At 56.4% G+C, this 20,743-nt stretch overlaps 1 protein-coding gene across 3 annotated transcripts; it reads right to left on the bottom strand.

Annotated features, from left to right (window-relative positions):
* Window positions 1-298: 298 nt before the first annotated feature.
* On the bottom strand, window positions 299-20,316 carry LOC140193116 (V-set and immunoglobulin domain-containing protein 10-like). Of its 3 annotated transcripts, none has more exons than XM_072250530.1 (9): window positions 20,038-20,316; window positions 18,066-18,310; window positions 16,929-17,431; window positions 16,302-16,601; window positions 12,640-12,738; window positions 11,871-11,920; window positions 8,366-8,485; window positions 2,746-2,874; window positions 299-874 (listed from the first exon to the last, which is right to left on the bottom strand). In XM_072250530.1, exons 3-9 carry the CDS (start codon window positions 17,134-17,136, stop codon window positions 797-799), a joined length of 984 nt encoding a protein of 327 aa, XP_072106631.1. In that variant the 5' UTR covers window positions 17,137-17,431; window positions 18,066-18,310; window positions 20,038-20,316; the 3' UTR covers window positions 299-796. The 3 variants fall into 3 exon arrangements, with proteins under 3 accessions (XP_072106631.1, XP_072106630.1, XP_072106633.1); XM_072250529.1 differs by having other exon boundaries at window positions 16,929-17,201; XM_072250532.1 differs by lacking the exon at window positions 2,746-2,874 and having other exon boundaries at window positions 16,929-17,201.
* Window positions 20,317-20,743: the final 427 nt, after the last annotated feature.

Below are 20,743 nucleotides of genomic sequence, written 5' to 3'. Positions count from 1 at the left end.
TTTTCTATGTTTCTATGTTGACACCATTCAAGACAAAGCAGCCTGCTCGATTGGCACCCATAAACAGCCCCTCCCTGCACCACCGACACACAGTGGCTGCAGTGTTCACTATCTAGATAATGTACTGTGGTTACTTGTGTGGGCTCTCTGACAGCCCTCTCCTCTTGCTCCACCCTGAAGGACAAGGACAGCAGGGATCAACACCGCTGAAAGGACACACCCCACCCTCTGCCGATCCCAGCTTGGAGTTTCTGAACACTCACTAACTTGCTCTCTTTTTGCAGTTTATTTTTTATTTTTCTTACTGTAAATTATAATAATTTCTTATGCCTGGCTACCAAAAAACAAGAAATTTCACAGCATATGTCAGTGATTACAAACCAGATTTAAAGTCTTTGTCCCATGTTCTGGAGTACACTACATAATTTCTACTATTTTTAAATTTAAGTCGACAAGATTTATTAAATTATTTAAATCCCTGAGTTGCCTTGGTGGGAATCGAACCAGCAACTCTAACCACCTACCACCTCGACAGCCGTCCTGAGGCAACGACCTGCTGACAGCAGCCGCACTCCTGCTCTTTTGGAGAATTTAAAAGCAGCTGTTCCACTTAAAGGGGAGACTACAAACACTCAAATTTGCCCTGAGGTCTCCCCGACCAGCAGCTCCTAGGGAATGCCACGATTTCCATTGAGACTCGCAGAAGATGAAGGCACCAAAGTCACCATGATCCTTCTGGCATTGGTGGTGAGGCGAGAAGAGTTGGCAGGTGGGAAGAGGGGATGAGGAAAGCTTTTCAAACCATGGTGGCCTTCCTCCTCTGGAGGGTGAGCTTTGAGGGCCTGTCCGAAGTTTGGTGGTTATTGGTGTTGACCTTGAAGAGAGGAGCAAGAGGTTGCATTGGATCAGAATTCACTGACAGCCGGGACAGAGAACACCCTACCACTTCCCATTCACTCAAAATGGGACCTTACCCCTTTCCAATCACTCCCACTATCCACACACCCAATGGGACCCCACCCCTTCCCATTCACTCCTACCGTCCACACTCCCAATGGGAGCCACTCCTTCCCATTCACCCCCACTGTCATGACTATACCACTTCCCCACATGAAACCACCACGGTGGGCTTCACAGCTCTACAGGTGAGAAGACAGCTGAAACGTCTCAACCCAAGCAAGGCTGCAGGACTGGGTGGTGTCAGTACCAGGGTGCTCAAAGCCTGTGCCCCTCAGCTAGGTGGAGTACTTCGCCATGTATTCAACCTGAGCCTGAGGCTCCGGAAGGTTCCTGTATTGTGGAAGACGTCCTGCCTCGTCCCTGTGCCGAAGACGCCGCGCCCCAGCGGCCTCAATGACTACAGACCAGTGGCATTGACCTCCCACATCATGAAGACCCTGGAGAGACTTGTTCTGGAGCTGCTCCGGCCTATGGTCAGGCCACACTTAGATCCCTTCCAGTTCGCCTACCAGCCCCGACTAGGAGTTGAGGATGCCATCGTCTACCTGCTGAACCGTGTCTATGCCCACCTGGACAAGCCAGCGAGCACTGTGAGGGTCATGTTTTTTTGACTTTTCCAGTGCGTTCAACACCATCCGCCCTGCTCTGCTGGGGGAGAAGTGGAGGTTGGGAGTGAGTGGGAAGAAGTGGGTCCACTGGGAGTGTGGATGGTGGGACTGAATGGGAAGAGGTGGGGTCCCATTGGGAGTGTGGACGGTGGGAGTGAATGGGAAGGAGTGGGTCCCATTGGGAGTGTGGACAGTGGGGGTGAATGGGAAGGGGTGGGGTTCTATTGGGAGTGTCGACATAGTCATACGTTATTAATCCTGGGGGAAATTGGTTTTCCTTACAGTCGCTTCATAAATAATAAATAGTAATAGAACCATAAATAGTTAAATAGTAATATGTAAATTATGCCAGTAAGCTATGAAATAAGTCCAGGACCAGCCTATTGGCTCAAGATGTCTGACCCTCCAAGGGAGGAGTTGTAAAGTTTGATGGCCACAGGCAGGAATGACTTCCTATGACGCTCAGTGCTGCATCTCGGTGGGATGAGTCTCTGGTTGAATGTACTCCTGTGCCCACCCAGTACATTATGTAATGGATGGGAGACATTGACCAAGATGACATGCAACTTAGACAGCATCCTCTTTTCAGACACCACCATCAGAGAGTCCAGTTCCATCCCCACAACATCACTGGCCTTACGAATGAGTTTGCTGACTCAATGGACACCACCATTTCCCATTCACTCCCACTGTCCATACTCCCAATAGGTACCACTCCTTCCTATTCACTCCCACCATCCACACTCCCAATGAACCCACTCCTTCCCATTCACTCCCACTGTTTACACTGCCAATGGGATCCACCCCTTCCCACTCACTCCCAACCTCCACGTTCCCAACGGACACCACTATTTCCCATTCACTCCCACTGTCCACACTCCCAATGGGATCCCACTCCTTCCCATTCACTCCCACCGTCCACACTCTCAATGGGATCCCACTCCTTCCCATTCACTCCCACTGTCCACACTCTCAATGGGATCCCACTCCTTCCCATTCACTCCCACTGTCTACACTCCCAATAGGATCCGACTCCTTCCTATTTAATCCCACTGTCCACACTCCCAATGGGACCCCACACTACTGGATGGTTACATTAGCCCACCCCATGGAGACCAGGAACTACATTCAACCGCAAACACTCAGCTGGACAATCCCTCCAGACTTGGGAACATACGAGCTTGACATCTGATGGGAGGGTGGTCCGAGGAGTAATATCCTGTTGAGGGTATCTTCCACTGGCAGCAGGGGTCACGTTCTGAGACACTGAATACACCATACTCTGCCAATCCCAGTCCTCTGTGCTCTGCGTACGGATTAAAGCTGTAGGTTAGTGTGGGATTGAATGGGAAGCGATGGGCTATCTTTGGGAGTGTAGACAGTGGGAGCAAATGGGAAAGGATGGGATCCCATTGGGAGTGTGGACGGTGGGAGTGCGTATGAAGTGGTGGGGTCCATTGGGAGTGTGGACGGTGGGAGTGAATGGGAAGGAGTGGGTCCCATTGGGAGTGTGGATGGTGGGAGTGAATGGCAAAGCGTGGGATCGATTGAGAGTGTGGACATTGGGAGTGAATGGGAAGAGTTGTGATCCTGGTGGGAGTGTGGACAGTGGGAGTGAATGGGAAGGGGTAGGTCCCATTGGGAGTGTGGACGGTGGGAGTGAATGGGAAGGGGTGGGGTCCCATTGGGAGTGTGGACGGTGGGAGTGAATGGGAAGGTGTAGGTCCCATTGGGAGTGTGGATGGTGGGAGTGAATGGGAAGGTGTGGGTCCATTGGGAGTGTGGACGGTGGGAGTGAATGGGAAGGGGTGGGATCCCATTGGGAGTGTGGACGGTGGGAGTGAATGGGAAGGGGTGGGGTCCCATTGGGAGTGTGGACGGTGGGAGTGCGTATGAAGTGGTGGGGTCCATTGGGAGTGTGGACGGTGGGAGTGAATGGGAAGGGGTGGGGTCCATTGGGAGTGTGGACGGTGGGAGTGAATGGGAAGGTGTAGGTCCCATTGGGAGTGTGGACGGTGGGAGTGAATGGGAAGGGGTAGGTCCCATTGGGAGTGTGGACAGTGGGAGTGCGTATGAAGTGGTGGGGTTCATTGGGAGTGTGGACGGTGGGAGTGAATGGGAAGGGGTGGGGTCCCATTGGGAGTGTGGACAGTGGGAGTGAATGGGAAGGGGTGGGATCCCATTGGGAGTGTGGACGGTGGGAGTGAATGGGAAGGGGTGGGGTCCCATTGGGAGTGTGGACGGTGGGAGTGCGTATGAAGTGGTGGGGTCCATTGGGAGTGTGGACGGTGGGAGTGAATGGGAAGGGGTGGGGTCCATTGGGAGTGTGGACGGTGGGAGTGAATGGGAAGGTGTAGGTCCCATTGGGAGTGTGGACGGTGGGAGTGAATGGGAAGGGGTAGGTCCCATTGGGAGTGTGGACAGTGGGAGTGCGTATGAAGTGGTGGGGTCCATTGGGAGTGTGGACGGTGGGAGTGAATGGGAAGGGGTGGGGTCCATTGGGAGTGTGGACGGTGGGAGTGAATGGGAAGAGTTGTGATCCTGGTGGGAGTGTGGACAGTGGGAGTGAATGGGAAGGGGTAGGTCCCATTGGGAGTGTGGACGGTGGGAGTGAATGGGAAGGGGTGGGGTCCCATTGGGAGTGTGGACGGTGGGAGTGAATGGGAAGGTGTAGGTCCCATTGGGAGTGTGGATGGTGGGAGTGAATGGGAAGGTGTGGGTCCATTGGGAGTGTGGACGGTGGGAGTGAATGGGAAGGGGTGGGATCCCATTGGGAGTGTGGACGGTGGGAGTGAATGGGAAGGGGTGGGGTCCCATTGGGAGTGTGGACGGTGGGAGTGCGTATGAAGTGGTGGGGTCCATTGGGAGTGTGGACGGTGGGAGTGAATGGGAAGGGGTGGGGTCCATTGGGAGTGTGGACGGTGGGAGTGAATGGGAAGGTGTAGGTCCCATTGGGAGTGTGGACGGTGGGAGTGAATGGGAAGGGGTAGGTCCCATTGGGAGTGTGGACAGTGGGAGTGCGTATGAAGTGGTGGGGTTCATTGGGAGTGTGGACGGTGGGAGTGAATGGGAAGGGGTGGGGTCCCATTGGGAGTGTGGACAGTGGGAGTGAATGGGAAGGGGTGGGATCCCATTGGGAGTGTGGACGGTGGGAGTGAATGGGAAGGGGTGGGGTCCCATTGGGAGTGTGGACGGTGGGAGTGCGTATGAAGTGGTGGGGTCCATTGGGAGTGTGGACGGTGGGAGTGAATGGGAAGGGGTGGGGTCCATTGGGAGTGTGGACGGTGGGAGTGAATGGGAAGGTGTAGGTCCCATTGGGAGTGTGGACGGTGGGAGTGAATGGGAAGGGGTAGGTCCCATTGGGAGTGTGGACAGTGGGAGTGCGTATGAAGTGGTGGGGTCCATTGGGAGTGTGGACGGTGGGAGTGAATGGGAAGGGGTGGGGTCCATTGGGAGTGTGGACGGTGGGAGTGAATGGGAAGAGTTGTGATCCTGGTGGGAGTGTGGACGGTGGGCGTGAATGGGAAGGGGTGGGTCCCATTGGGAGTGTGGACGGTGGGAGTGAATGGGAAGGGGTGGGGTCCCATTGGGAGTGTGGACGGTGGGAGTGAATGGGAAGGATTGGGGTCCCATTGGGAATGTGGATGGTGGGAGTGAATGGCAAAGGATGGGATCCCATTGGGAGTGTGGACGGTGGGAGTGAATGGGAAGGGGTAGGTCCCATTGGGAGTGTGGACGGTGGGAGTGAATGGGAAGGGGTGGGGTCCCATTGGGAGTGTGGACGGTGGGAGTGAATGGGAAGGGGTGGGGTCCATTGGGAGTGTGGACGGTGGGAGTGAATGGGAAGGGGTGGGGTCCCATTGGGAGTGTGGACGGTGGGAGTGAATGGGAAGGTGTGGGTCCCATTGGGAGTGTGGACGGTGGGAGTGAATGGGAAGGGGTGGGGTCCCATTGGGAGTGTGGACGGTGGGAGTGAATGGGAAGGGGTGGGGTCCCATTGGGAGTGTGGACGGTGGGAGTGAATGGGAAGGGGTAGGTCCCATTGGGAGTGTGGACGGTGGGAGTGAATGGGAAGGGGTGGGGTCCCATTGGGAGTGTGGACGGTGGGAGTGAATGGGAAGGGGTGGGGTCCATTGGGAGTGTGGACGGTGGGAGTGAATGGGAAGGGGTGGGGTCCCATTGAGAGTGTGGACGGTGGGAGTGAATGGGAAGGTGTGGGTCCCATTGGGAGTGTGGACGGTGGGAGTGAATGGGAAGGGGTGGGGTCCCATTGGGAGTGTGGACATTGGGAGTGAATGGGAAGGGGTGGGGTCCCATTGGGAGTGTGGACGGTGGGAGTGAATGGGAAGGGGTGGAGTCCCATTGGGAGTGTGGACATTGGGAGTGAATGGGAAGGGGTGGGGTCCCATTGGGAGTGTGGACGGTGGGAGTGCGTATGAAGTGGTGGGGTCCATTGGGAGTGTGGACGGTGGGAGTGAATGGGAAGGGGTGGGGTCCCATTGGAGTGTGGACGGTGGGAGTGAATGGGAAGGAGTGGGTCCCATTGGAGTGTGGACGGTGGGAGTGAATGGGAAGGGGTAGGTCCCATTGGGAGTGTGGACGGTGGGAGTGAATGGGAAGGAGTGGGTCCCATTGGGAGTGTGGACGGTGGGAGTGAATGGGAAGGGGTGGGGTCCCATTGGGAGTGTGGACGGTGGGAGTGAATGGGAAGGGGTGGGGTCCCATTGGGAGTGTGGACAGTGGGAGTGCGTATGAAGTGGTGGGGTCCATTGGGAGTGTGGACGGTGGGAGTGAATGGGAAGGGGTGGGGTCCCATTGGGAGTGTGGACAGTGGGAGTGAATGGGAAGGGGTGGGGTCCCATTGGGAGTGTGGACATTGGGAGTGAATGGGAAGGGGTGGGGTCCCATTGGGAGTGTGGACGGTGGGAGTGAATGGGAAGGGGTGGGGTCCCATTGGGAGTGTGGACATTGGGAGTGAATGGGAAGGGGTGGGGTCCCATTGGGAGTGTGGACATTGGGAGTGAATGGGAAGGGGTGGGGTCCCATTGGGAGTGTGGACGGTGGGAGTGAATGGGAAGGGGTGGGGTCCCATTGGGAGTGTGGACGGTGGGAGTGAATGGGAAGGGGTGGGGTCCCATTGGGAGTGTGGACGGTGGGAGTGAATGGGAAGGAGTGGGTCCCATTGGGAGTGTGGACGGTGGGAGTGAATGGGAAGGTGTGGGTCCCATTGGAGTATGGATGGTGGGAGTGAATGGGAAGGGGTGGGGTCCCATTGGGAGTGTGGACGGTGGGAGTGCGTGACGGTGGGAGTGAATGGGAAGGGGTGGGGTCCCATTGGAGTGTGGACGGTGGGAGTGAATGGGAAGGAGTGGGTCCCATTGGAGTGTGGACGGTGGGAGTGAATGGGAAGGGGTAGGTCCCATTGGGAGTGTGGACGGTGGGAGTGAATGGGAAGGAGTGGGTCCCATTGGGAGTGTGGACAGTGGGAGTGAATGGGAAGGGGTGGGGTCCCATTGGGAGTGTGGACGGTGGGAGTGCGTATGAAGTGGTGGGGTCCATTGGGAGTGTGGACGGTGGGAGTGAATGGGAAGGGGTGGGGTCCCATTGGGAGTGTGGACGGTGGGAGTGAATGGGAAGGTGTGGGTCCCATTGGAGTGTGGACGGTGGGAGTGAATGGGAAGGGGTGGGGTCCCATTGGGAGTGTGGACGGTGGGAGTGCGTATGAAGTGGTGGGGTCCATTGGGAGTGTGGACGGTGGGAGTGAATGGGAAGGAGTGGGTCCCATTGGGAGTGTGGACGGTGGGAGTGAATGGGAAGGGGTGGGATCCCATTGGGAGTGTGGACGGTGGGAGTGAATGGGAAGGGGTGGGGTCCCATTGGGAGTGTGGACAGTGGGAGTGCGTATGAAGTGGTGGGGTCCATTGGGAGTGTGGACGGTGGGAGTGAATGGGAAGGGGTGGGGTCCCATTGGGAGTGTGGACAGTGGGAGTGCAAATGAAGTGGTGGGGTCCATTGGGAGTGTGGACGGTGGGAGTGAATGGGAAGGGGTAGGTCCCATTGGAGTGTGGACGGTGGGAGTGAATGGGAAGGGGTGGGGTCCCATTGGGAGTGTGGACGGTGGGAGTGCGTATGAAGTGGTGGGGTCCATTGGGAGTGTGGACGGTGGGAGTGAATGGGAAGGGGTGGGGTCCCATTGGGAGTGTGGACGGTGGGAGTGAATGGGAAGGGGTAGGTCCCATTGGGAGTGTGGACAGTGGGAGTGAATGGGAAGGGGTGGGTCCCATTGGAGTGTGGACGGTGGGAGTGAATGGGAAGGGGTGGGGTCCCATTGGGAGTGTGGACGGTGGGAGTGAATGGGAAGGGGTGGGGTCCCATTGGGAGTGTGGACGGTGGGAGTGAATGGGAAGGATTGGGGTCCCATTGGGAATGTGGATGGTGGGAGTGAATGGGAAGGATTGGGGTCCCATTGGGAATGTGGATGGTGGGAGTGAATGGGAAGGAGTGGGGTCCCATTGGGAATGTGGATGGTGGGAGTGAATGGGAAGGGGTGGGGTCCCATTGGGAGTGTGGACAGTGGGAGTGAATGGGAAGGATTGGGGTCCCATTGGGAATGTGGATGGTGGGAGTGAATGGGAAGGAGTGGGGTCCCATTGGGAATGTGGATGGTGGGAGTGAATGGGAAGGAGTGGATCCCATTAGGAGTGTAGACGGTGGGAGTGAGTGGGACTGAATTATAAAGATAGGCCCATTTAACTTATTGAGCTCAGCAACCACAGGTGGAGAGTGCGCTGGTGTACCTGGGTCCCTCTGTGGGAGTTACTGTGTGCGGAGTTGTACGTCAGTTGACCAGGTTGATACTGGTTGGCAGGCTGCGTCTCATGGGTCCTTCTTGTCACCGCCCTGTTTGCTTGAATGCCCTGGTGTGGAAGGAAGAGAGATGGTGAAATCACAGTGGACCCTTACTCTTAATAACGTCCACAGTACTCCCTCCTCACCATCCCCTCCCACAGCGTTCCATCTCACCCCCTCCCACAGCGTTCCCTCCTCACCATCCCCTCCGACAGCGTTCCATCTCGCCCCCTCCCACAGCACTCACCCTCGCCCCCTCCCACAGCGTTCCCTCCTCACCATCCCCTCCCACAGCGTTCCATCTCGCCCCCTCCCACAGCACTCACCCTCGCCCCCTCCCACAGCGTTCCCTCCTCACCATCCCATCTCACAGCACTCCCCCTCGCCCCCTCCCACAGCGTTCCCTCCTCACCCCCCCACAGCGTTCCCTCCTCACCCCCCTCCCACAGCGTTCCCTCCTCACTGTCCCCTCCCACAGTGCTCCCTCCTCACCATCCCCTCCTACAGTGCTCCCTCCTCACCATCCCCTCCCACAGTGCTCCCTCCTCACCATCCCCTCCCACAGCGTTCCCTCCTCACCATCCCCTCCCACAGTGCTCCCTCCTCACCATCCCCTCCCACAGCGTTCCCTCCTCACCATCCCCTCCCACAGTGCTCCCTCCTCACCATCCCCTCCCACAGCGTTCCCTCCTCACCATCCCCTCCCACAGTACTCCCTCCTCACCATCCCCTCCCACAGCGTTCCCTCCTCACCATCCCCTCCCACAGCGTTCCCTCCTCACCATCCCCTCCCACAGTGCTCCCTCCTCACCATCCCCTCCCACAGTGCTCCCTCCTCACCATCCCCTCCCACAGTACTCCCTCCTCACCATCCCCTCCCACAGCGTTCCCTCCTCACCATCCCCTCCCACAGCGTTCCCTCCTCACCATCCCCTCCCACAGTGCTCCCTCCTCACCATCCCCTCCCACAGCGTTCCCTCCTCACCATCCCCTCCCACAGCGTTCCATCTCACCCCCTCCCACAGTGCTCCCTCCTCACCATCCCCTCCCACAGTGCTCCCTCCTCACCATCCCCTCCCACAGTACTCCCTCCTCACCATCCCCTCCCACAGCGTTCCCTCCTCACCATCCCCTCCCACAGCGTTCCATCTCACCCCCTCCCACAGCGTTCCCTCCTCACCATCCCCTCCCACAGCGTTCCCTCCTCACCATCCCCTCCCACAGTGCTCCCTCCTCACCATCCCCTCCCACAGTGTTCCCTCCTCACCATCCCCTCCCACAGTGCTCCCTCCTCACCATCCCCTCCCACAGCGTTCCCTCCTCACCATCCCCTCCCACAGCGTTCCATCTCACCCCCTCCCACAGCGTTCCCTCCTCACCATCCCCTCCCACAGCGTTCCCTCCTCACCATCCCCTCCCACAGCGCTCCCTCCTCACCATCCCCTCCCACAGCGTTCCCTCCTCACCATCCCTTCCCACAGTGTTCCCTCCTCACCATCCCCTCCCACAGCGTTCCCTCCTCACCATCCCCTCCCACAGCGCTCCCTCCTCACCATCCCCTCCCACAGCGTTCCCTCCTCACCATCCCCTCCCACAGCGTTCCCTCCTCACCATCCCCTCCCACAGCGTTCCCTCCTCACCATCCCCTCCCACAGTGCTCCCTCCTCACCATCCCCTCCCACAGTGCTCCCTCCTCACCATCCCCTCCCACAGCGTTCCCTCCTCACCATCCCCTCCCACAGCATTCCCTCCTCACCATCCCCTCCCACAGCGTTCCATCTCACCCCCTCCCACAGCGTTCCCTCCTCACCATCCCCTCCCACAGCGTTCCCTCCTCACCATCCCCTCCCACAGCGTTCCATCTCGCCCCCTCCCACAGCACTCACCCTCGCCCCCTCCCACAGCGTTCCCTCCTCACCATCCCATCTCACAGCACTCCCCCTCGCCCCCTCCCACAGCGTTCCCTCCTCACCCCCCCACAGCATTCCCTCCTCACCCCCCTCCCACAGCGTTCCCTCCTCACTGTCCCCTCCCACAGCGTTCCTTCATCACCATCCCCTCCCACAGCGTTCACCCCTCGCCCCCTCCCACAGCGTTCCATCTTGCCCCCTCCCACAGTGCTCCCTCCTCACCATCCCCTCCCACAGCTTTCCATCTCACCCCCTCCCACAGCGTTCCCTCCTCACCATCCCCTCCCACAGTGCTCCCTCCTCACCATCCCCTCCCACAGCGTTCCCTCCTCACCATCCCCTCCCACAGTGCTCCCTCCTCACCATCCCCTCCCACAGTGCTCCCTCCTCACCATCCCCTCCCACAGCGTTCCCTCCTCACCATCCCCTCCCACAGCATTCCCTCCTCACCATCCCCTCCCACAGCGTTCCATCTCACCCCCTCCCACAGCGTTCCCTCCTCACCATCCCCTCCCACAGCGTTCCCTCCTCACCATCCCCTCCCACAGTGCTCCCTCCTCACCATCCCCTCCCACAGTGCTCCCTCCTCACCATCCCCTCCCACAGCGTTCCCTCCTCACCATCCCCTCCCACAGTACTCCCTCCTCACCATCCCCTCCCACAGTGCTCCCTCCTCACCATCCCCTCCCACAGCGTTCCCTCCTCACCATCCCCTCCCACAGCATTCCCTCCTCACCATCCCCTCCCACAGCGTTCCATCTCACCCCCTCCCACAGCGTTCCCTCCTCACCATCCCCTCCCACAGCGTTCCCTCCTCACCATCCCCTCCCACAGTGCTCCCTCCTCACCATCCCCTCCCACAGTGCTCCCTCCTCACCATCCCCTCCCACAGCGTTCCCTCCTCACCATCCCCTCCCACAGCATTCCCTCCTCACCATCCCCTCCCACAGCGTTCCATCTCACCCCCTCCCACAGCGTTCCCTCCTCACCATCCCCTCCCACAGCGTTCCCTCCTCACCATCCCCTCCCACAGCATTCCATCTCGCCCCCTCCCACAGCACTCACCCTCGCCCCCTCCCACAGCGTTCCCTCCTCACCATCCCATCTCACAGCACTCCCCCTCGCCCCCTCCCACAGCGTTCCCTCCTCACCCCCCCACAGCGTTCCCTCCTCACCCCCCTCCCACAGCATTCCCTCCTCACTGTCCCCTCCCACAGCGTTCCTTCATCACCATCCCCTCCCACAGCGTTCACCCCTCGCCCCCTCCCACAGCGTTCCATCTTGCCCCCTCCCACAGTGCTCCCTCCTCGCCCCCTCCACAGTATTCCCTCCTGACCCCCTCCCACAGTGTTCCCTCCCATGACTTTCACCCACACCACCTCTCCTGCAAATCTCCTACCTCAGGGCTGGGGGAGGGGGAGGTGGGGAGACAGTGTGGGAACAGCTCCAGAGATGGGTGACAGTTACTAACCAACACCCTTGCCTGTTATACTGTGGGTAACCAGGGTCCCTCTCCCAGGGCCATTCAAACACCTGGACTCACCACTCTATTCACCCCCTGGGGCTTAGACATCTGAGTTTTCTTCTTGTGGCCTGTAGGGAGACAGCAGGGGTCACTTCCTAGTATGGGCACAGCTCCCAGTATCAGCAGAACCGCTTGTTCCTCCTCACTCCTCCTTACCATTACCTTACCTCACTCCCCACACTTACCCTTCCTCGTCTCAGTGACCCACCCCACGCCCCTCCCCATCTCCGTGACACCCCCCACGCCCCTCCCCGTCTCATTGACAGGCCCCCACGCCCCTCCCTGTCTCCGTGACCCCCCTGCGCTCCTCCCCATCTCATTGACCCCCCTTGCGCCCCTCCCCGTCTCATTGACAGGCCCCCACGTCCCTCCCTGTCTCCGTGACCCCCCTGTGCTCCTCCCCGTCTCATTGACCCCCCTCGCGCCCCTCCCCATCTCATTGATGGGCCCCCACGCCCCTCCCCGTCTCCATGACCCCCCTGCGCCCCTCCCCATCTCATTGACCCCCCCCCACGCCCCTCCCCGTCTCATTGACCCCCCTACGCCCCGTCTCCGTGACCCCCCTGCGCTCCTCCCTGTCTCATTGACCCACCCGCATCCCTCCCCGTCTTATTGATCCCCGCGCCCTTCCCCGTGACCTCCCCCGCACCCTTCCCCGTCTCCGTGACCCCTCCCCTTCATTGCTGCCCGGGACTCCAAGCTCTAGAGTTCTTTCCCTTCCTGCCCCCTCTGAGCGAGTGGTGGGTCCCGTGAAGCGATGCTGCTGCCCCCACACTCGGACACTCACCCCTCGTCCATTTGATGCAGACGATGATGAGGGCGAGGAGGAGCACACCGCCCACGCACCCCAGCACAATGCCAATGATGGCCCCTGCGCTTAACGGCTCTGTAAAGACAAGACAGAATGGAATAGGGGCAGGAGAGATGGAGGAAAGGGGGGGACGGAGGATGAGAATAGGGAGAAGGAAAGGAGAAATGGAGGGGAGAGAGGTAGGGTGGAAGGAGGGTCAGATGCAAGAGAGGGAAAGAAAGTGGGAAGAGGATATGGAGTGGAAAGGGGAAGGGTGAGACGGCAGAGGGAATCAAACGAATCAGTGAGTCTGAATGCAGGTTATACACCCCCTCCATAAAGGACAGACCAGGAGATCACGGAGACGGGAAGGGGTGGAGGGGTCAGAGGGGGTTTATAGAGATGGAGGCAGTGTAGGGGCTGGTGGTAGTCACAGACAGGGGGAGGGGTGTAGGGGTTAGACAGTGTCAGAGAGATGGAGGCAGTGTAGGGGCTGGAGGTAGTCACAGACAGGGGAAGGGGTGTAGGGGTTAAAGGGGGTTTATAGAGATGGAGGCAGTGTAGGGGCCGGAGGTAGTCACAAACAGGGGGAGGGGTCCCTTAGAGAATCAGAGTGGACGGCTATGTGTGGAACCAAAAGAGATGGGGGAGATTTTGAACAATTTTTTTTTTTCGGTATTCACTAAGGAGAAGGATATTGAATTGTGTAAGGTAAGGGAAACAGAGAGGGAAGTTATGGAAACTATGATGATTAAAGAAGAGGAAGTACTGGCGCTTTTAAGGAATATGAAAGTGAATAAGTCTCCGGGTCCGGACAAGATATTCCCTAGGACCTTGAGGGAAGTTAGTGTGGAAATAGCTGGGGTTCTAACAGAAATATTTCAAAAGTCATTAGAAACGGGGGGTGCCGGAGGATTGGCGTATTGCTCATGTTGTTCCATTGTTTTAAAAGTGTTCTAAGAGTAAACCTAGCAATTATCAGCCTGTGAGTTTGACGTCAGTGGTGGGTAAATTGATGGAAAGTATTCTTGGAGATAGTATATATAATTATCTAGATAGACAGGTCTGATTAGGAACAGTCAACATGGATTTGTGCGTGGAAGGTCATGTTTGACAAATCTTATTGAATTTTTTGATGAGGTTACTAGGAAAGTTGACGAGGGTAAAGCGGTGGATGTTGTCTATATGGACTTCAGTAAGGCCTTTGACAAGGTTCCACATGGAAGGTTAGTTAGGAAAGTTCAATCATTAGGCATTAATATTGGAGCAGTAAAATGGATTCAGCAGTGGCTGGATGGGAGACGCCAGAGAGTAGTGGTGGAGTAGTGGTGTGTCAGATTGGAGGCCGATGACTAGTGGTGTGCCTCAGGGATCTGTACTGGGTCCAATGTTGTTTGTCATATACATTAATGATTTGGATGATGGGGTGGTAAATTGGATTAGTAAGTATGCAGATGATACTAAGATAGGTGGAGTTGTGGATAATGAAGTAGGTTTTCAAAGCTTGCAGAGAGATTTAGGCCAGTTAGAAGAGTGGGCTGAAAGATGGCAGATGGAGTTTAATGCTGATAAATGTGAGGTGCTACACTTTGGTAGGACTAATCAAAATAGGACATACATGGTAAATGGTAGGGCATTGAAGAATGCAGTAGAACAGAGGGATCTAGGAATAATGGTGCATAGTTCCCTGAAGGTGGAATCTCATGTGGATAGGGTGGTGAAGAAAACTTTTGGTATGCTGGCCTTTATAAATCAGAGCATTGAGTAATGTTGAAATTGTACAAGGCATTGGTGAGGCCAAATTTGGAGCATTGTGTATAGTTTTGGTCACCGAATTATAGGAAAGATGTCAACAAAATAGAGAGAGTACAGAGAAGATTTACTAGAATGTTACCTGGGTTTCATCACCTACATTACAGAGAAAGATTGAACAAGTTGGGTCTTTATTCTTTGGAGTGTGGAAGGCTGAGGGGGGACTTGATAGAGGTATTTAAAATTATAAGGGGGATAGATAGAGTTGACATGGATAGGTTTTTTCCATTGAGAGTAGGGGAGATTCAAACAAGAGGACATGAGTTGAGAGTCAAAGGGCAAAAGTTTAGGGGGAACTTCTTTACTCAGAGAGTGGTAGCTGTGTGGAATGAGCTTCCAGCAGAAGTGGTTGAGGCAGGTTCGATATTGTCATTTAAAGTAAAATTGGATAGATATATGGACAGGAAAGGAATGGAGGGTTACGGGCTGAGTGCAGGTCGGTGGGACTAGGTGAGAGTAAGAGTTTGGCACGGACTAGAAGGGCCGAGATGGCCTGTTTCCGTGCTGTAATTGTTATATGGCTACATGGGTGTAGGGGGTTAGACGGTATCAGAGAGATGAGAACTGGTGGAAGCGCTGACATAAGTGATGTATGAGATTTTAAAATAGGGTGAATATTTGTTAGATTTTGGGATTGAATGGATGGGGGAGAGGCTTTTGTCCCGTGACGAGATTGTTTCTGCTTTAAAATGGGGCTGCTGAGACAGAGTGATGCACGAAAAAATTCACTAACGATTCTATTCATCACACCGTTTCTGGACAATAATATCAGCAATCAGCAGCCTGTAACTTCCCTTTAACACCGGTACGGCCTGGCAGTTTTGTGCCGTGAACCCAAGTCTCGAAGGTGCAGGAAGGTTGTGGCGCAGCGTGTATGAGCCGGGCCGGGGTGGCGGGGCCAGGAGGCAGGAAGGAGCTGGTTTAAGCGCTGAGCCAGATTGAAAAGATCAAGGTGTCAGGGTGAGAGTGAGGGATAGGCCACTCGCCGCCTGGCGGGGTTTTCTCGTCTCTGTGCTGAAGTGGGCTCACAGGCTCCCGTACCGGCTGCAGAGATGACAGCTTTGTGGCTCTGAACTCACTTTTGTGAACTTTAGTTTTGAATGTTATTTGCTTTCTTTTGACTGTTTGCACGATTTGTTTTCTGCCCACTGGGTGTTTGATGTGTTCTTTGCTCATGAGTTTCTTTGTTCCATGGTTGCTGTAAGGTGCAAATCTCAAGGCTTTATAATATATATATATGATGGAGGCAGGGAGGAGGGCCAGGGGAATCACAAGAATTCTAACCCCCCCCCCCCCCCCGGAGATCTCCGTGTATCCCAATGTCCACCGGACAAAATAAAATTGTTATGAGAGTACATATATGTAATCATATACATCCGAGATTAATTTTCGTGTCGGCATTCACAGTAGATACAAAAAAACACAATACAATCAACGACAGACCACACACAAGGAGATGGACTAATAGCCGAGTACAAAAGACAACAAACTGTAAATGCACGAAGTAAACAAGCAATTAATATCGAGAACATGGAATGAAGGGTCCTTGGAAGTGAGTCCATATTTTGTGGGAACGCTCAGAGCTGCAAGGACGTGTGGCCGAGGGGGGAGAGCGGACGCGTTGGTGGTGAATGGGAGAGCAGAGACGAGGGAATAAAGGGTCTCTTTCTACATTTCCAACATGACAAAATCCGCAGATACTGGAAATCCAAGTCACAGACACAAAATGTGTAGCTCTTTCTACTTCTACCAGCGCTTCGCAAAACGCGGAGCGGGTCAGTCGAAGGAGCAACAAATATGGGTGAGAAAACCCGGAGCGGAGTAAGAGCAGGGGCTGGGATACTCACGGGATTGGGTAGGATTCACGGAGCGGGGCTGGGATGCAGCCCCCTCCTGCAGGCCGACCATGGGCAGCACCCTGAAGGTGTAGCCCCTGTCCGCCTGCAGGCCGGAGAGAATCGCCTGCCGCTCGGACATGCCGACCACAGACGTAGTTTTCCAGAACTCGGCCCTGGAAGCGCGGTCGCCGTCGCCGCCCCGGAACTGCAGCCGGAATGAGGTGACCACGTCAGAGCGCCGCAGTGCCCAGGAAAACCGCACCGCTGAGCCGTTCAGCCGCACCACCGCGACGTCGGAGAGGAGCGGGGCTACCGGAGAAAAGGGAGGGTGTCATAGCACATGGGTACAGGGTGGACAGAGAGAATCATCCCACCGACATCACACCCTCCCCCGCCTTCCTTCCATATCACTGTCACAATGTGTCTCCCTTCCCACACCCCTCACCTGCCCTCCAATCCCCAACCACCTGCTTCTCTCCTTTCCCTTCCCCTTCCCCTCCCTCGTCCCCGTCTTTCCCCTCACCCTCCCTTTCCCCTGCTCAATTCTCCCCGCCCGTTCACATCCTTCGTTCATTTCCCCTCCCTCCTTCCCACCCCCACAGGAGGGGTCAGTCCCACTCCCCCAGAAGCTCCCACCTGTCAGCTCTAGGCCCTGCTCTCCGACTCCCAGCGGATTCGCAGCATGGCAACTGTAATTCCCGGTGTGATTCGCCAGCAGGAAGTCCCATATCCAAACTTCTGAAGTTCCTGGTTCGGGGTTGACAATGGCCTCGCTTCCGAGCTCAGACAACTCCCGGTACCAGCGGACAGTGGCAGGAGGGTTAGCAACAACCTGACAGGTCATCGTCACCACAGCAAACCCACGGACGTCTGTCGACACCAGTCGGACAAGGACCAGCCGGGGGGATACTAGACAGGGGGTGTGCAGCAGAGCGAATACCTCTCAGAGCAGAGCAGGTTAGGAAGAAAGCTTCATCACCTGATCTGGTTTCACCAACCACAATCTCTTACCTGTAACTTCATTAGTTGTGATCATTAAATACTCTCACCAGTTAATCTCCATCTATATGACTAGGTTGGCTTCCTGATACCTGGTCTAGTATGGCCTCTCAGCAACCCTCCCCGAACTGTTGGGAGGTCTACAGTGGGAGAAGGGGAGGAGGAGATTAGGGCAGAGAGGAACGGGAGGGGCAGAGGGGAAATGGAGGGAGAAAGGGAACGAGAGAAGGAGGGAGGATAGGAGAGAGAGAAGGAGGGAGGAAGGGAGAGAGAGGAGGAGGGATGAAGGGGGAGAGAGAGAAACAGTACAACTCTCCTCACCATCCCCCACAGCACTCCCTCCGACAGCGCCCCCTCCTCACTCCCATCCGACAGCGGCCCCTCCACACTCCCCTCCGACAGCGCCCCCTCCTCACTCCCCTCCGACAGCGGCCCCTCCACACTCCCCTCCGACAGCGCCCCCTCCTCACTCCCCTCCGACAGTGGCCCCTCCACACTCCCCTCCGACAGCAGCCCCTCCACACTCCCCTCCGACAGCAGCCCCTCCACACTCCCCTCCGACAGCGCTCCCTCCTCACTCCCCTCCGACAGCAGCCCCTCCTCACTCCCCTCCGACAGCGGCCCCTCCACACTCCCCTTCGACAGCGGCCCCTCCTCACTCCCCTCCAACAGCAGCCCCTCCTCACTCCCCTCCGACAGCGGCCCCTCCTCACTCCCCTCCGACAGCAGCCCCTCCTCAGCGCTCATCGTGCGGGTGGGGAAGAAACCACTGACCTGGTCTGACGATGCAGGTCCTGGTGCCTGCTGGGTGTGACCCCACACAGGTCAGGTTGGTCTGGTCCAGCGGGGCTGTGGTGGTTACGTTGATATGGAGCTTTTCCTCGCTGAGACACCCTGCGGCAGCCCCTCCCAGAGCAGTTGGGCCCGAGGGAAGCCCCCGGGCCACCAGCAGGAGAGAGAGAGCCCCTCGCCATTCCCCAACGCCTCCATGGAACAGCTCAGATTCCTGAGAGGCAACTCTGTAGACAGGGACAGGAATGTTAATGCGATGAACACCCACTGGGTGGAGAGGCCACTCAGCCCCTCAAACTTCTTCCCCCACACCTGGTCTCACCTCTCACCTTCTCACTTCATCCTGTGACGGGATCCTGGATTACCCCTATGAACTGTGTTCGTTTACCCCTATTAACTGATATCTTGTTTTGATAAGAGAGAGAGAGACAAAGACTAACTGTTGGACTGTCACTTTAAGGCACTGGAAGTAACTTTTGGATTTCTGCTGAGTTGGAGAGAGAGATGGCACCGAGCAGCTGGTAAGTTGCTATGGTAACCGAGGGCGGTTATGTGATGGACACTTGGTGTTATGATTTTTTCGGCAGCGTGTTGATGCCCTCCCCAGGACATGGCGTGCTTGTACATTTCTTACACAGAGGGAGGAAGGAGGAATTATTTGAGTGACAGTTGGTGCTCAGCACTGGAAGATAAAATAGGAGGTCAGGTGATAGACCGGAGACACATGATCTGGACACTGAATGAGCTTTGTTGTGCCCGCAGGAAAAGTGGGTTTTGGAGGATCGATCAGGCGGATCGATCAGTCACTCTTGCAGTGAAAAGGAAAGGGGTTGACTGGTGGGGAGTTGTCCCTGTGTCCACCCTCGCCTGGGTGATAGCTCCACCACAGAAAACCAGTCCCCTTTGTTGTGGTCACAGTCAGTGACTTTTAAAGGATTTCAAAGGACAACGAGAAGATCGACGGTGTCAGCTCACCTGAAGACTCAAATTTCTTCCTCTCTCTCTCTCTCCATCACTACTCAACTCAATACCACGAACTGAACTGAATCTTTACTCATCATCATAAGACTGTATCTTTTTACCCCTAGATTTAAAGAAGCTTGGTTTTTCATACATATATTTCCACACTTACTGATATACCTACTTATATATATAATCATTGCTAACTTGTTTGACTTATCTACATTTATATTACTGTATTGCGTAGTTACTAACAAATATTATTAGTTAATAGCAATACTGGACTCCAAAGTTGGACTCTCCGCTGGTTCTATATTCCCGTCACGGGGTACGTGACATTCCAAGCACCTTCCCCCACACCTGGTCTCACCTCTCACCTCCAGTTTCTCCTACTTCCCTTCCTCCCATCCATTTTTTCAAGCTTCTGCCACCTTCACTTCCAGTCTTGATGAAGGGACTCAGTATAAAACGTCGACTGTCTATTCTAGCCTGATTTTTGTGCTGATTTTTGTGTGTGTAGATCTGTACTGCTCATCTCCCTGCTGCATCTCACTCACAGGGCAGCTGAATAGATCAAGGGCAGGGGAGAAGGTTGGGGTGGGGAGTGACATGCACGGAGACGTAGGGACGGAGAGAGTTCCAGAGCTCAGGAAGAGCTGTCAATTGCGGAACAACAGGCAACATTGCGGAGGGGAAGGGGTTGGTGAAGAGGTTGGGTCTGAAAGAGTGGGGAGATTGAGGAGGCTGGTAGGGGTAACTGAGACTGAGACTGGCATGAGGGCACAGGGGTCACGGAGACTGGCAGGATGGCAAGGGGTCACAGAGACTGGCAGGAGGGCAGAGGACACTCACAGAGACTGGCAGGAGGGCACAGAGGTCACGGAGACTGGCAGGAGGGTGGAGGACACTCACAGAGACTGGCAGGAGGGGCGCAGGGTTTGACGGAGAGTCGCAGGGGGTCACAGAGACTGGCAGGAGGGTGGAGGACACTCACCATACACGTTCAGGGTGACTGATGTCCTCGTGCTGTTTTGGATCTTGCTGTTCACTACGATGCAAGTGTACCGGCCTGCCTGCTCCCTCTGGATGCGGGGCAGGACCAGGACGGGATCGGTCGGGACGCCGGGGTCTGTGATGTCACCCACATTCCAGTAGTAGAGGGCAGGGGGCATCGAACTGGTGGCGCAAGTCAGCGTTACCGTCGCGTTGACCAGCACAAACTGGGAGGGGTTGGACCCCTCAGTGGATGTGATGTTGATTACTGGGATGTCAGGTCCATCTGTAGTGGGAGAAAGTGTGGGAGTTGGTGATGTTTATTGTGTTACTAGAGTCGTAAGTGAGTGACGACATATCACAACCGATCCAACAGAGCTCCCTCCTCACCCCCTCCCACAGCGTTCCCTCTTCACCGCTCCCTCCACAGGTTCCCTCCTCACCCCCTCCCACAGCGTTCCCTCTTCATCGCCCCCCCACAGGTTCCCTCCTCACCCCCTCCCACAGCGTTCCCTCTTCACCGCCCCCTCCCACAGTGCTCCCACCTCACCCCCTCCCACAGCGTTCCCTCTTCACCAACCCCTCCCACAGCGCTCCCTCCTCACCCCCTCCCACAGCGTTCCCTCTTCATCGCCCCCCCACAGGTTCCCTCCTCACCCCCTCCCACAGCGTTCCCTCTTCACCGCTCCCTCCACAGGTTCCCTCCT

This window comes from Mobula birostris, unplaced genomic scaffold, assembly GCF_030028105.1.
Source record: "Mobula birostris isolate sMobBir1 unplaced genomic scaffold, sMobBir1.hap1 scaffold_391, whole genome shotgun sequence".
NCBI classification, from domain to species: domain Eukaryota; kingdom Metazoa; phylum Chordata; class Chondrichthyes; order Myliobatiformes; family Myliobatidae; genus Mobula; species Mobula birostris.
This window is presented reverse-complemented; position numbering and strand designations above follow the sequence as displayed.